This window comes from Rhinoraja longicauda, chromosome 6 (genome assembly GCF_053455715.1).
Source record: "Rhinoraja longicauda isolate Sanriku21f chromosome 6, sRhiLon1.1, whole genome shotgun sequence".
NCBI classification, from domain to species: Eukaryota; Metazoa; Chordata; class Chondrichthyes; order Rajiformes; family Arhynchobatidae; genus Rhinoraja; species Rhinoraja longicauda.
Genome location: NC_135958.1, coordinates 16,797,545 through 16,814,580, shown reverse-complemented (window position 1 = coordinate 16,814,580; position 17,036 = coordinate 16,797,545). Strand labels below are relative to the sequence as shown.

The window sequence follows — 17,036 nt, the reverse complement described above, 5'->3', positions numbered from 1 at the left end:
TTAAACGCAAGCATTTTATGGTATCTTCAAATTACTTTACTTGCAATAAGCAACGATACCTGGTGACAAGCCAGCTGTCGCCGAGAAATTTCATACCGGTGTAGTGGGCCAAGTAGGCCGAAATAACGACAAGTAGTCAGGATTAACGAAAGTGTGTTTACTGTATCTCTGGAACTCCAAAACGGAATGAGAGTCATGCGGTCCTTGACCTTTATACTCCTGGCTGAAGTCCGCCTCCTTGGATCGACCCATTCCCGTGCCGAGGGGTCGTGAGTGGTATGGCCCGACCCTCGGGAGCCGCCACAGGACCCCCCCCCAGAACCAGAGGCACGAAACGCACCGGTGGTCGCACTAGTCGACCGAACCGTGTACGGTACCCGTCCGACAGGGGGTCTGGCGGGGGCACAGCTGGAACCAGACGTGGGGTCGGTGGGTCCAAAAGGTAGGGAGGGCTACGGAAATTGCCTCGATAGCCGGTGTAGCGCCCTCGGACAGCGAGGCGAAGGCTGAGCTCCATGACTTGTCCATTTTTCTATAATGGACCGTTCGGGGTCACCAATGTAGTGGGCCAAGTAGGCCGAAATAACGACAAGTAGTCAGGATTAACGAAAGTGTGTTTACTGTATCTCTGGAACTCCAAAAGGGAATGAGAGTCATGCGGTCCTTGACCTTTATACTCCCGGCCGAAGTCCGCCTCCTTGGATCGACCCATTCCCGTGCCGAGGGGTCGTGAGTGGTATGGCCCGACCCTCGGGAGCCGCCACACCGGTTGATTTCTCAGCGACGCGCCGAGATCCACTACGATTCTTTGAAGACTCCTCATGATCATGCCCGCGACACCCCGGCAAACTGTTGGCGACAGCCTAGTCGCCGGCAGTCGCCTTAAAATCGCCAAAGGGGGACAAGTCCTTAATTGATCATTTTCTATACGAATAAGTACCTCAAAAATTATTTTATAGCTTTGGGGTAAAGTAATTGTTGGAGATTCTATGTTGTTTGTGCATATTGCCAAAAACTTCAAACTAAGTCGAGCTGCTATTTTGTAGAATTGCTCATTTTCTATAAACTGGTGTTTGCTGAGCATTTTTTTGAGAAGGCTGTGTGCCTTTAAGACAAATTCCCCATATAATCTGTGCCTTCAGCTTTGAGCATAATGTCTCACGAGAAGGAGGTCTGCCTGATTTATTGGAAGACAAACCCGAGGCCTAGACTCTGAGTTGTTGGAAGTGGCGGCAGTGCGAGTTGGATTAAATGACAAATTGCGTCAGCAGCAGAGGCTGGTGAAAACTAGGGAGAAAATAAAAAACTGAGGGATTAGAAGTATTGTTTAACATCGTCAGTGGGTTCACCACAGGGCAATGGGAAGGAAATGAGCCTAGGTAATTATTTTTGCTAACACTCTGAAGAAGCACAAGCCTAACCCATGACACTTAAGACTATTTTCCACAAGTAGCTTTTCATGGGATGTTATGTTGTAATTGGTCTATTGCTAAATATCTCAGAAATACAGTTGTTGAAAGTGATGGCTGAAAGTATTGGACAACAGAAGCAACTTTCATTGATACTTTCAGTTGCTGTCTGTAGGGAGTTTGTACGTTTTCCCCGTGACCGTCTGGATTTTCTCCGAGATCTTCAGTTTCCTCCCACACTCCAAAGACGTACATGTTTGTAAGTTAATAGGCTTGGTACAAGTGTAAATTGTTCCTAGTGTGTGTAGGATAGTGTTAATGTGCAGAGTTCACTGGTCGATGCGGACTCGGTGGGCTGAAGGTCCTGTTTCCATGCTGGATGTCCAAACTAAACTAAACTAATACAGTGCCATTTAGCATGGCTAACAATGTCAAGATGGATCATGGACGCTTCATCAAATAAATCATTTCTGCCATTGAGTCACAGTAGGTCAGATGACCAACAGTTTGGCACTAAGATAGCAATGAATATCTTGAAAAGAGGGAGTTTTAGGAACTGAATCCTAGAGTTTTAGGGTACAGTATCTGATGATAAAATGGTGGAATTTGATGATGCCAAAATTGGAGATGATATTGTCTCAAATTTGTGGTGCGAGGGAGAATACAGCGAGGGAAGGGTGAGGCAAACGCATGATTGAAAACAAGAATGAGGATGCAAAATTATGGACCAGGAAGCAAAGTAGGAGAGTGAGCACAGTGGAAGGTAAAACAAGGGTCATGAGCCGTACAGCACAGAAACAGGTCCTTCACCCATTGGGCTCTTGCTGGCAATTCAGCACCCACTTATGCTGATCCTACACAAACCATTTTAACCTTCCTACATTTCCACCGACTTCCCCCAGATTCCATCTCTCACCTCGACACCACAGGCAATTTCTGGTGGCAAATGAACCAACCAACCCACATGACTCTGGGACGTGGCAGGAAACCGGAACTCCACACAGCCAGTATCCGGTCAGGATTGAACTCTTGTCACTGGAGTTGTGAGGATCATGAAACCAGTCAACAAACTGTCAGCAATGTTTTATGTGAGTACTAGTTCACGGGGAGTAGAAATCCAGAAAGGCATTGAGATGCACAAGTCTTGAAGTAGCAAAGGCTTGTATTCAACACTGAAAATGTGTTTCCATTTATATGGTAACAAATAGCTGACTTCCCCACTGCACATGATATGAACCAATTGCATCAGGTCTGCAGATTAACCCTTGAAGTTGGCATTGTGTCGGAATCCATTGTCCACCCCCCCCCCCCCCCCCCCCGCCATTCTCCTGACATACATCCAAAACACAGCATAGAACTAGACCTTTCTGCCCACTGCCATGCTAACCATCAACCACTCATTTGTTCTAATCCTACATTCGTCCCACTTCTCCCAGATTCTACTTCTCACTTACATGCAAGGAGCAATTTGCAGCAGCAAATTAACCCTCAAATCACATCTTTGGTATGTTGGAGAAATCCGGAGCACCCGTATGATACCCATGTGGTCATAGGGAGATTATTTAAAATCCACGCAGACAGCATTTCGGTCTGATTGAACCCGGATCCCTGGTGCTATGAGGCAACAGGTCTGCTTCCAGTGCCCCGCTGTTGTGCCATGAATGGAAATAAACTAGAATGGTTCCTGTAGTGGACAATTGTATAGAATGTTGAAAATCTTTGTTCCTTGGTCTATTTGGGCCTGTGTTGGTTTGCTACTCGTTTCAAAGAGAAGTCAAGACCACTGACCAGGCTGATTTCTTGGCAGAAAATATATTGATATCTTTTTACTTCACAATAGAATTAAGAATTTCAACTCCCCTTTGTAATCTGACTTTGTTTAATGTTTCTATATGGATCACTATTTCACAGAGTGCCAGAAGGATCTCTCGTAGACACCTCTCTGAAGGGTTAAAAACTATCTTCTGCCAGAATTCCATTCGTCATGACTCAGTTCTTTAACTTGTGTTAAATAGATACAATAGTGCCTTGAGCCAAAAAAACAGTTTAAGATATGTTAATTCCATTTTTGAACTACTGAGGCAACTTCAGAGATCCTGCAAAATTTCAATTTAGCACAAGAAGGGGAGAGAGAGTAAGCTCATAGGAATGGCATTTCCTGTTCATGGGGGGGGGGAGGGGAAGAAGATTCTGTTCATGGGAAGACACAAGGAACATTATGAAAGAATGAACTGCAACAAATCCCTATCCCCAACTGAGGCTGTTGATTACACAGATTTGAAAGATGTCCCAACAGCTGAATAATTAATGTTCACAATGTGCACAGATGAGGTACAAGTGAGGTGCCTATTAAAGCCTCTGGAACTGCAACACAACCTGAGCCTCAATGCAAAGGTATTTGGATTCCCCTCCCAGTTCAGAGATCAGACACAACTTGGGATCAACCCCCCAACTCTTCCTGGAGTCAGAGATTCACCAGTCATATGATGAAACCAGTTTACTCCCAAGTTTCTGTGTTGGTTTAACACCTGTCACACAGGAATCCAAAGACACCCACCAGGTCAATTTCCTGCAGAAAATCCATAGATGCCTGCAGAGTTACAACAGCCAACTTATATTGAAGGCATAAAGCAGACTCTATAATAGACTCAGAATAATTTCAAACTGCATGAGAGGTTCAAGTCAACTTCCAATTGAACTTCATAAAGAATATAACACAGAAAAAAGCTATTTGGCCTGCCTTGTCCGTACTATGCCATGTATTTTATTCCATTTTTCAGTACCTTCGTAGCCTTCAATGCTTTGACAATTCAAGGGCTTGGCTGGATACCTCTTAAGTAGAGTTTGTGAGAGACTCATCATCCCCTTCCTGTTGGTGGAGGCAGTAGGAATTCAGTCAGAGCAAATTCACTCCCTCGAATGACACAGTAGAGGAGTTGGCACTGCCTCACAGCTCCAACTGCCTGGGTTCAATCCTGGCATTCAGTGCCGGCTCTCTGAAATTTACACATTCTCTTTGTGACTACCTGGGTTTCCACTGGGATGTTTTCCCCCCTCTTTCTAAGACTTGCAGGTTACTTGCTTAATTGGCTGCTGTAAATTGCTTCCGAGTGAGTGTTACAATCTGAGGGGAGTTAATGGAAGAGTGGAGAGAATAAAATACATTAGGCTAGAAAAATGAAAAAATGGGTGATTGGTAGTTGGTGTGGACTCTATTTTCCATCTTCAAATTGAAGGTAAGGAACGAGGACATAAATTTTGCAGGAATCAAAGTTATTATGGATAACCTTTTGAAGTTAATTAAGGAGAGAGAGATACATCAATTAGGAGCATAATTGGACCCAACAGGTTTAGCTGCTCGTGGCCATCGTGCCACTGCTGAATTACTTTATTGGGTTTGAAGCAAATTAAATAACGGTTTCAGGTAGTTATTGTAGCTTTGTTTTTCGTCATTCTAAAAGCAGGTATATCACATAGTCCAGAACACTATTTTGAGTTTTTGCCTAATCAACGAAGAACTCAATCCAAACCGGACAGTGCTGAGATATGATTCCTCCCCATTTCCAACCATCTGGTATCCAGGGACTGCTGAGACCTTGTCGGATCACTCCCCATCTCCCTGTGAAGAGAGGAAACAAAGATGATCTCAAAGGATGCAGATACTTAAAGGAAATTGTTTGATGGAAAATTGTGCTTTGACACATTCTCATCCGTGGAGTAGTGTTCCGTAAAAGACACTAATGACGCCGTCTTGGATGTCCTGCTCGTCTCCACCTTTTGCATCTGAATCTTGGAGCAGGGAAGTCAGAGACAAAATGGAGATTAGATCCCCTCTTACTCTGCTGCTGGACCCAGAGGCTGTCAGTGCACAAATGCATTGGGCTGAGAAGCTTGGTGCACTTTACATCGTAGCATGTGGACATAGCACAGTCCCAGTCACTTAATTGGGTCTTTAGGCTTAATTAAAAAGGTACACTCAGGTATGCAGTTTGTGGATTTTTATGCTTTTAAGTCATTTAAGCTATTTTACAGTACTTTTATTTTAATTGCTTTTCTTTATTTGAACAGATTTATTAGAGATTTGTAAGAAGCTCAAAGGAACTTGGGCCTCGCCACTGCTTCAGTCTGCTCTGCTTCAGATAGTCTTACAGCACAAAAACAGGCCCTTTGGACCAGCAAGTTCATGCCGCCCAAGGTGTCCATCTGAGCTAGTCCCATTTGCCCACATTTGACTGATTTCCCGCTAAACCTATGCAATCCATGTACTGGCTGCAACAACCAAGCCTTGAGCTTTTCAGTCACCACAGAGCCTCAAACAGTGCAGGAGCCCGTCCACATGCCAATGGCCACTGTGGCTCCTACAGGGACTCAAACTAGGGTCCGAAGGCTAGTTGCTTCACACTGAGCAGGACACATTCTGGCCAGGTGGTGAGGTAAAGGTAAGCAGTGAATAGGATCGAGACTGCCTCATGCATGATCTGTTACTGATGAGGAGCGGCTACCTGTGTAGGCACCCTGGGCAGGTTGGTTCCACCAGATGTTGTCCTGACAGTCATCCCCAGTCTTGTTCTTGCTGCTAATGTTGGTGAACGTGTCGCTGGGTACACAGTGCCTGAAGTGTTTTTCTCTTAATAGGTTGAACTCTGTGGCATCAGGCTGCAGACCAAAGTGTCCCAGAATGATGAGCTGCTTTTGTTCTGGAAGACAGAGTAGAATGTTGCTCACTTCAAGGATGCAATTCAATCAGGAAAACCTATCACATGATCACTTCATAAAAGCTCAAACTGAACCTTCAAAATTCTTCGACCGTTTCAACCCCATGCCCCAACGAAGTTTTCACTGTATATCAGTACAAATGACCAGAATAAACCAATATAAATCGTGCTGCACAATATTTGAAAGTTTCTCTTTCACATGCTGCTCTCACCTTTTTAGGCTATTCATTCCATAGATCATATTGCTGCACAAGAACAAAAGTCTGCTCGTGCTGCCTATGGTTACCTTAAACCCTCAACCTTTTTTCGAAAGCCTGCTGAGCATACCCTAGCTAGGCCTGTTGGATTTGGTGTTTTGGCTATCTCCACCCGGAGGGCAAGTATCTTGAATATTCTGTAAGGGAGTTGGTGGAAGCAGAGTCACTGACAGCATTTAATAAGGGTGTAACTGAGCACCTGAATTGCTTTGACATAGATGATGTCATATTAGTAATGGCCGTGGATTAACAAACTCATCAGGAAGGCTGGTTCTGTCCTGGGGGCGGAGTTGGATTCACGGGAGGTGGTCTTGGAGGGGAGGATGCTCCTCAAACTGCGGAGCATTTTGTACAATAGAGTTTACCCCCTCCATGATACACTGGTCAACCTGAGAAGTACCTTCAGGAACAGACTGGTTCCACCAAGATACAGTACAGAACGCCATAGGAGGTCCTTTTTCCTTGTGGCTATCAAACTGTAAACCCCTCCCCCTTCTGTCGTGGGGTAGACTGACTGACTCCCCTCCCCAATCTTTGTACATCCACAATCCTTTCCATTCATCACTTTAATTTCATGTTTCATGTGTCTTGTGTTTTATGACTGTTGGCAGATCAATTTCTCTCCTGGGATAAATAAAGTTCTATCGTATCGTATTGTATCGTATTATGGGTTACCACTGGCAGGTGTGGATGTGGTGGATCAATTGGGCTGTTTCCATGTGGTATGACTCTATGACTCTACAATCAGTACAATGAGAGTTGGCAGATTCTGAAGCCGGCACACAATCTGTTCTTCCCAATCCCAATGAGAGGTAATAGTGACAGAGATCCCCCACAGAAGCTTGTCGGATGTTGCTCTTCACTAGCTTGGCAATTCAGAGATCAATTGCCTCATCCCTATTAGTGTTGTACAAGATTAGTTAACAAATTTCTGCTTACATTGGAATTAACCTGCTCTTTGTGCCTGAAAAGTGGTCTATACACCAGGACATCGAATACATAGATAAATGGCTATCCATTGGATTAGAATAGGAGTAACAAAATTCTAGAGAGCTATCTCCAATTTGGAGGCAGACAAACTTCAAGAGCAAAGATATTGATTCTACTTTTTAACCGCTTGCATGGTAAATCTGAAGATTTTGGCAATCTCCAGCTGAACCACTGGTTAAGTTACGCTACTGTTGGAAGGGTTTAAGGTGGTGGACAATATTTGAGCGGGGAAGGGCCTGGAGTGGGAGTAGTATGTTAATGGTGCTACCTCTTTATACAGAGATGAGTAAATAATAAGTGGCCATCTGTCTATGGAAATAATTATAATTTGATTTGAGTGATGGTCTAAGAACTTGGGTCCGCAGACAACAGTGTTCACTGAGCAGATTAATCTTTTGTTTCTGTCTGGTCATGTGGTTTCTTCTTATTCAGTGATGGCAGGCTCCTTTTATATTATGATCAAATCAGAATTTGTTCCACAGAGGAAGGTTTTTCAGCCGAATATGTTTGCTCTGGTTGGGAAAAGCTCTCCAGCATAATTCCACCTTCCAGCACTTGGTCTCCAGCCTGAAGATCATGGCTGTTCAATGAACATGTGTGAGGGTAGATTAAAAGTGCAGTGGGTCTAAGGCTCCAGCACCTTTGCAGACACTGGAGTTCAAGACCCCCCATTACCCTTTGGACGATTCCTTATAAATTCCTTACATCCTCTATACTCATACGTGTCCTCCATGAAACACTGCGGTTACACCACTCACCTGACCTACTTGACTCCGTCCTTCTCACATGCATGGCAACATTTTTGCTTAATTTACCAAAATTGTCCTCTATTTTCACTAAAGCTTCCCGTTTTCATGGAATGATCAGAATACCTGTGAGGTGTGGCCGTAGGATATTGAGGTCCAATGCTTTGTTGCTGCTGCTCGCTTGGACTCCGGATAACTGGTTCGCCTTCAGATGGACATTGACGAGGTTGAGTGGAAGTTCTCCGATCTAGACAAGTCAAACCCAGAACAAACAGAAGGAAAATCTACATTAGCTTTTGAGAACCAAGGACCTGATAAAAAACATTTACTAAAAAGATAAGAGGCCCCAGGGTGGAAATCCTGGTTGCTCTGCTCACATCGGCCCACCAATTAAAGCTTGCCATATGCTAGGGTAATTTGAAAGACACTAGATCGGTACAAGCACTATTTTGGCACCACATTTCAGGGATGGCCTTCTCTTGCCTATGTTACAATTAAATCAGTAACTCCTCATAATAAAGCACCAATAATCTGATATCTGACTATTTGGAAACCCTGATGATTCAGTGTCTGATTCGGAGTAATGTTTGCCATACTTTCTTGCAACTCACCGGTTGTTCCCATGCCTCTTTACACTTGCTGGACCCAGTCCGTGCACTCCCTTCCCATCCACCAGGGCTCCAGTTCACGGGCCCCCAGTCAATTCACCACACTCTGTTCTACCCTCACTTTGAAACCAACCAGGGTCCCATTTCCCACACTCCCTCCAAGGTTCACTGTAAATAGTACAGAAAATGCACTAGTCAGTCCTGCACACCCCCAAAATCTCCAGCATAATTGAATTGCTGTAAACAGTTATTTTTTTATTGTAAACAGAGTGTAAGGAAGTCGCAGCAAGGGACATGCAAGGTACATCAGCATGAAGGGAATTTTGCCAATTGGCAACATAACTACAGGACATTGGCTCTGGTGGTCCAGACCATTCCCAAATCTGTTCCACCCATGAGGCAAGTTAGAGAGTGAGAACATGGAAAACAAAACATAAACAAAAGACTGCCGGAGTTGTGAATGCAGGAGCTTGTCTATGTTCCCGCCCTCTTCCTGCTCCCATTCACTTATTGACCAGAAAGCCTGGTTTACAGTTCACCAGTCAATATGAAAAAGGGTCCTCAACCAAAAAGCAGTCTGTCCATTTCACTCCACAGATGTTGCATGATCCACTGAGTTCCTGAAATATTTGTACTTTTGCTCAAGGTTCCAGCATTTGCAGTACCTTGTGTCCCCTCTGGTTAGCCTGGTTTTACCCCTACAGAGGCATCCCCCTTCCCCTACCCTCCCTGGTTTATTTTCCACCCTTCCCAGTTTCTGGTGAAAGATCTTCAACCTAAAAAGGTGATGCTGTTTCTCTCTCCACAGGCATTCCTAACCTGTTGTGTATTTCCAGCATTTTCAGTATTTATTTTACATTTCCAGCATCTGCTTTTCTTTTGATTTCCATAGGCCCATCTGAATTTTTTCATAGAAATTGCATGAAGCATCTGCCAACATTACAAGTCCACTGCAGTCTGAAATAATAAATTGTCTGTGATTTTTTAAAAAGAATAAAGCAGTATAAATGCTGAAATCTTTCCTTTCCAGGTAACTTGCTCTGTGTTCCAGTAGATGGCACCATCCACTGACAGTCAGTCTTATTGCAGTGAATGGGCTTGGATAATCGTCATACAATCAAACAGCACAGAAACAGACCCTTTGGCCCATCGTCCTTGCCATCATGGCCCCACTTACACTCATCCCCCTTTATCATCTTCACATTTCTATTATTCACCCCCTCCCCACCTCCAAATCCTACCACTCACTGAGACATTAGGGTCAATTTGATGGAGAGGTAACTGCTTGAAACATTAAACTGAATAGATCCTTAGGGATGGAGAAGAAAATGCCAAGATGAGTAAGGTTTCAACAAATAGTTCCTGAGACTGTGACCACGTGCTAAGTGATACTGAACAGCAAGGGACGGCAAGACAAGCGAGCAGATGGGGTTTGAGGAAGTGGGTGATATGTTGTGGAGGTATAGCGAGACCAGATCACTGGAGGACTAGAGATGAAAGTAAGAATTTGAGACTTTTAGTGCTGAGAAACTCTGAATCTTTAGTGCATAATGTAGAACATTAAAGAGGTAACTAACGTTAAAGTTACAGACACAAATGGAGAGTCCTGGGAGATCTGATCTATAAAGGAGGAAGCAGGGAGCTAGGGTGAGAAATGAATACGGCACATGTGGAGATTCAAACAGTTGCCAAATAGAAGCCCTGGTTTTCCACTCTCCCACACCTCTCCTGCCCCAGGTCCCACCCCCTCCCGCCATCCTCTGCTGCCATGATGTGGAAAGGACAAGGCGGTGATGTTGCTCAGGTATACTTTAAACTGCATCCCATCCCATTCCTTGATGCACAGCGGAAAGGCACTGACAAAAACAAGTCCCTTTTAAAAGTACCTTACCTTAAAGCATCCCAGCACAGGTTGGTTGTAAGGCTGGTGTCCGTTGTTCTGCTCCGGCAGCATCTCGAGGGTGTCGGCCTGGTTTAGCTCAAGGCCCGTGCTGCTGTCCCAAAGAAAGGCTACACGTTCCATCTCCTGCGAGAAAGATGGAAGCAAAGTAGAGACAGCCACTGCATCTCAAAAAGACAAATTCAAAGATGGGTTGTAGAGAGTGTGGCTCAGCTGTTTGACTGATGAACTGTTGCAGATGAACTGTTCTAATTATGTCAGAGCCTGTAAAAACTTGACTCTATTCTCTGTGGAGGCTTCCTTAAAGAACAAACCACATTTTCTCCAAATGGAAGAAAAGGTAAAAGGCAGATGGTGGCTAAAGAGAGTGCAGCTTATGACTGACCACATCCAAGTTCAATAAACTCAAAATAAAATTAGATAAGACAAACGTATGGAATTAAATTAAACTGAATCTTGAGAGTTACCTTTCAGTGATCAATGATCACTGATCCCTTTCCACAGAATCTCCTACAATGTGGAGACTGGCGTTGACCCCAGCTCTGACAGTTGCTTTCTAAAAATTGATCATACCTTCCTTGCTTTTGCACAAGAGACCTTGATGTAAGTAACCTAGGAACCCCCACGAGTTTTCAACTGTCTTCTCAATCCACCCTGCCACCTTCATAAATTTGTGGACAAATACACATCCCTGAACCTATCTTCCCTTCAGAAATGCATCCTCTGTGTTTTACCACCCTCCTCATTGTTCAATTCACATCGGTCTGCATAAAATCTCATCTGCTATCTGACTGCACATGAAGTCCAAGCTCCTTGTTGCTCTCCATCCTAGTTGAACATCAATGATCAGATTTTGACTTTGTGACCTGAACACTCAAATAATCAACGTCTGGGGAACTACGATCCAATTTCCTCCAATTTGAAAAATAATGATTCACCACATAGGAACAAAATAAATGAGGAGCAGGAGCAGGCCATTCTGGCCATCAAACCTGCTCTGTCATTTAATAAGATCACGGCTGATCAAAACCACAACCTCAGGAATCTGTTAATTACTTCCACCTCCTTGCTTATCAAGAATCCATATACCTTGGCTTTAAAAAGATAATAAGAGACTTTGGTTCCACTGACCTTTGAGGGAGAGATTGCCAGAGACTCAGAACTCTAAGAGAAAATGTTTTGCTTTATCACCGCCTTGAATGGACAAGCTTTTATTTTTGAGTAGTGACCCCCAGTTGCAGATTCACCCACAGGATGATACATGCTCTTTACATTCGCTTTGTCGAGCCCCTCAGCATCTTAAAAGACTCGAAGGAACCTACGATGTTCGCAACCAAACAAGACTTTTTATTCCTGATGCCACTGCCTCTTTCATCCTTCTTGCTGACATTTGTATTATGTCAATTTATTAAAGATCTTTTTGAAGGCCATTTACTCTTCAAGCCTAATGTCCTAATCCACATTCTCTGTTACCTTTTCAGAAAACCCAGATTAGATAAATGCCATCCCTCCTTTCCTCAGTGACCTTGAATTTATCCTGTGGGTCAGGTGATTTATTCATCTCATGTAGACAGAGCCTTACACATACCTCTTTATTCATTTTGAATCCTTCCACCATTATAACTATGTCCTCTTTTGTTCAATCACTGGCAACATCTGCTTTCTTGGTAAAGACTGATGCAAACTAAGCATTCAACCATTCCTTCTGCCTTGATGAACAGGACCAAAATTGTCCTCATTCTTCCTCAACTATTAATTTACAATGTATCTGCTCCCGGAAGATCTTTGTGTTTCCTGTGTCTTAAAGTCAAGAGTTATAAAGCTGTACTAAACAGAAACCAGCCCTTTGGCCCACCTCATCCATGCCAACCTTCTTGTCCTTCCATGCTAATGCTATGTGCCTGCATTAGGAACATATCTTTCTTTGACACCTCTTTAAGTGTTTGTCTAAATGCCTCGTAAACATAGTAATTTTTATCTCATTCTACCACCCCCTCTGACAGCAAATTCCCAGTATTAAATCGAAGGGTAAAAGGCTTACACTTCATATCTCTTTAAAACTTCTTCCTCTTTCCTTAAACCTATGCCCTTGTGGAAGTTAAAATGTCCAAATGTTCCCAGCCCAAAATGTCCTCCAAAGTGGCCACAAAATGGTTTCCCTAAAGTTAGCTTCCACACGCTCTGCTTCTTGATACCTCTATCAGGGGAGCAACATTTTGACTAACTAACTACCTTATCAGTGGCGCTCATTATCTTATATACTTCGATCAGGCCACATTAACTTTCTCGCTTCAGGGAAAACAAGCCCAAAATAAGCCCAGCCTATTATGTTAACTTTGAATCTATTTACTCTCTGCACCCTCTGTTCTACCCAGTTCTCCCTTGTGCCGTGAACCTGACACCTATTATGTTTCATTGTTCTTTAGCTCTCGTTTCCCTTTCCCCTGACTAGTCTGAAGAAGGGTCTCGACCCGAAACATCACCCATTCCTTCTCTCCAGAGATGCTGCCTGTCCCGCTGAGTTACTCCAGCTTTATGTTTATATCTTCAGTTTAAACCAGCATCTGCAGTTCCTACCTGCATCTATTGTTTCCATTGTTCAGTGCATCTTACTCTCTCTTTTTCATCATTCAAAGAGCTGCAGCTTCAGTTTCACCACCTTTCCCCTTGAGCAGGAAAATAACTGCAGATGCTGGTACAAATCGAAGGTATTACAAAATGCTGGAGTAACTCAGCAGGTCAGGCAGCTTGACCTTGAGCAAATGGCCCATCCCTCGTTAAAGGCTGCTCATTATTCCATCCGTATTGTTTCTGGCAACATTTGGGTTAATGTTTATTTTCGACTCTAATTCTGGTCCTACTCCCTTTTAGTTTCTTTTGTATGCTAACTTGCTCTGGGAACTTTTCCAATGCTAACCAAATATTTACAATATCTTAACCAATGTTTTTTATATGTTAACTTCAAAATACCAACTTGAACATTCCAGTTCCCATGAACCAATTCAATATGTCTTTCTTCCCCACTGGAACCCTTAAAAATGCACCAGAAATTCTATCTTTCTTTGTCTTTTACACTATTATAACCTGCTTATAATCAGATTGTTGTGGACGTAGCCCAGACCATCACATAGACCAGACTGTCCACTGTTGATTCCATCTACACCCTGCTGCCTCGAAAAAGCAGCAAGCTGAAAGACATGTCCCACCCCAGGCATTCCTTCTTCTCCCTGCCACCGTCAGGCACTCTGCATCTTTCCCTTTGCCCTATATATATATATATATATATAGGTACAATCAAGGCAAACTCGAGTACAAATAGGTAGGGCAAAGAGAAAGATGCAGAGTGCAGTTTATATTTCTCGGCATGTAGCACACCAGTTTCAGAGATGAAGTACCGGAGGGGGTATATATATATATATATATATATATATAATCTGATATGACTGGATAGCATGCAAAACAAAGCTTTTCACTGTACCTTTTTCACTTGACAGTAATACATCTCTGAACCTCCTCCAAACCCTCGCTGTACTATGGCTGTTATAACTGAGTAATTTCCACAAAAAAATGACTCATCTGCAGCCCATTGGAACACTCCCTTAGAATAAGCCTAAATTGTTTTGTATCTATAATTAAAAAGATTATTCTTTTGGACATCTACAGGACATTGCCAATTTGGTCTTGAGCTGCACCTTAGTTCAACAGTTCAACAGAGCTTTATTTGTCATTTGGTACCAAGGTACCGAACGAAACTACATAGCAGTCACACACAAAAAAGAACACAAGACACATGACCCCAACACAAACGTCCATCACAGTGACTCCAAACACCCCCTCACTGTGATGGAGGCAACATAACTTCCACTCTCTTCCCCACGCCCACGGACAGACAGCTCGTCCCCGACCGACCCGCACAGTCCCCGCAAGGGGATGGAAGTCCCCGCGGCCGAGTCGCACCGGGCGCTGAGACGTCTCGCGGCCGAACCGGGCGGTGGAAGGCCCCGCGGCCAAGCCGCACCGGGCGATGTTAAGTCCAGCGGCCGAGCCGCACCAGCGATGGTCAGGAACTTCCTCCTTAAACATATGGTCTTTCTACCTTTACTCCTGCTCTTTAATAGAGAAGTGGTAAATGTAGTGTTGTTTTCTCATAGCACTAGAGTCCTGGGTTCAATGCTGACTTTGGATTTTGTTTCTTTGGAGTTTGCATGCTATCCCTGTGATTGTGCAACTTTTGCTGGGGTGCTCCGGTGTCTTCTCGCATCCCAAAAGACATGGTGGTTGGTAGGTTCATTGAGTAATATAAATTACTTCTAGTGTGTATCAGTGGGTGTTAAAAGTAGGTTATGGGGAAATAATGGGGGAATGGGGTTGATGGGATTGCTTTGATAACTGCACACACCGGATAGGCCAAATGGCCTCCTTTGCAGTTATATGAAATATGATGATATAGAACCTGTCACCTAAAGAACATTTGTTATAATGAAGACCCAAGGAAGTGTCAATGCTGGTTTATCAAAAAAGACACAAAGTGCTGGAGTAGCTCAGAGATCTAGGCATCATCTCTGGAGAACATGGATGGACGATATTCAGAGTATGAAGAAGGGTGCTGACCCAAAACGTTGCCTATCCATGTTTTCCTGAGATGCTGCCTGACCCGCTAAGTTACTCCAGTACTGTGTCTTTTTTTCTTATAATGACCTTACATGAATCAGTATCAAACTTTCATAGATAGTGCCCCTGTGAAATACTTGCCATATTTTAATACATTAATTAGCTGTACAAAGCCGACATCCAACCTTTTACTTAATTAGGTGGAACTGATAATTTAGTGAAATAACTTTAACCTTGATGTTACCTTTTCCTCTTCTCCTTCTGGGTTTTCCAACACAACATACTTCCAGCTTCCCCGGTCAGTTTTCCATTCCTGCAATGCGGCAATGGTGGGCTTCTCGAATTCCGAACATAGCTGGGGGAAGCAAACACTGCAGAGGATTAATAATGTGATGCACATGGGCGATATTGAAGATTACATTAGCTGTTGGGGAGTGAAGAAGAAGGATCTTATGGACCTACACAGGATGCACAGGAGCACATGTAGGAAAGAGGGAGAGAAATCAATCATTTGGTCCCTGCTTCACCATTCCACAAGATCTTGGCTGATTTACCTCGGACACCATTTTCTAACATTATCCATATCTACCTTGATGTCTTTAATCTCAAGAAATCTAATGATCTCCGTTTTGAATGCAACCAATGACAGACCCACGTATTGTCAGCACTCGAGATTTTTACTGAAAAGGAGAAATGGGTTGTTTCATTTGAAACAAAGAGGCTTGAGAGGATTTAATTGAGGTATTCAAATTATGAGTAAGATAGGAACAGGAAACATCCATTCCCCTCAGCGAGGGATCAAAAACTAGAAGTCCTAGATTTAATTATTTGAGCATTAATTTATTGCTATATACACCAGTGTGCAATGAAATTCCCTGTTCACATGAAGCTCATAGAGTGCACAGTGTACATAATGATAAATACAACAATAAAAGCAACAACAAATGAAAAAGAGTAGATTTGTGCAAAGATTGTAGTGCAAAAAAATACTAAAGTACAATGATAGAATAATCAAGTAAGGTCAATACAGCCTGTTCACTCAGCAGATGTTCAGGACTTCTTCAAATCAACATGTGGTAATGGGTAACATCAACATAAAAGGTAAAAGGACACAGTGCTGGAGTAAGTCAGCAGGTCAGGCAGCATCTTTGGGAAACGTGGATAGGTGACGTTTCAGGTCGAGACCCTTCTTTAGACTGATTGTAGGGAGAAGGAGAAAAGGGGAGAGGCAGGACAACGATGGTTGGAACAAAAGGGCGGCACGGTGGCACAGCGGTAGAGTTGCAGCCTTACAGCGAATGCAGCGCCGGAGACACGGGTTTGATCCCGACTACGGGCGCTGTCTGTTCGGAGTTTGTACCTTCTCCGTGTGACCTGCGTGGGTTTTCTCCGAGATCTTCGGTTTCCTCCCACGCTCCAAAGATGTGCAGGATTGTAGGTTAATTGGCTTGGTAAATGTAAAAATTGTCCCTTGTGGGTGTAGGATAGTGTTAATGTGTGGGGATCGCTGGTCAGCGCGGACCCGGTGGGCTGAAGGGCCTGTTCCGCACTCGATCTCTAAACTAACCTAAAAGGCCAGAGACAGGAATAGTAAGTACGAGACAGGTTTTGAAGAGTTGTGAATGGTGAAGCCAGGGGAGAAGAGAAACAGGTGAGTCTATGTGAGGCGGGAGGGGAAGGGGTAGTTTGAGGTTACCCACACTTGGAGAATTCAACATTCATACCATTGGGTTGTAAGCAACCCAAGCGGAATAAACGGTGCTATTCCTCCAATTTGTGTGCAGCTTCACTCAGGTAATG

General features: G+C 43.7%; 1 protein-coding gene across 3 annotated transcripts in view; it reads right to left on the bottom strand.

Moving 5' to 3' along the window:
- Positions 1 to 3,283: 3,283 nt before the first annotated feature.
- LOC144594812 (endonuclease/exonuclease/phosphatase family domain-containing protein 1-like) overlaps positions 3,284 to 17,036 on the bottom strand; it is a 38,552-nt gene continuing 24,799 nt past the window's right edge. For all 3 annotated transcript variants that reach the window (XM_078401690.1, XM_078401689.1, XM_078401692.1), the window contains 5 exons: positions 15,481 to 15,591; positions 10,617 to 10,751; positions 8,244 to 8,364; positions 5,912 to 6,106; positions 3,284 to 5,028 (listed from right to left, as the gene is read on the bottom strand). In XM_078401690.1, coding sequence (XP_078257816.1) covers positions 4,913 to 5,028; positions 5,912 to 6,106; positions 8,244 to 8,364; positions 10,617 to 10,751; positions 15,481 to 15,591 — 678 coding nt within the window. In that variant the 3' untranslated portion in view covers positions 3,284 to 4,912. The remainder of the gene's footprint in view (positions 5,029 to 5,911; positions 6,107 to 8,243; positions 8,365 to 10,616; positions 10,752 to 15,480; positions 15,592 to 17,036) is intronic.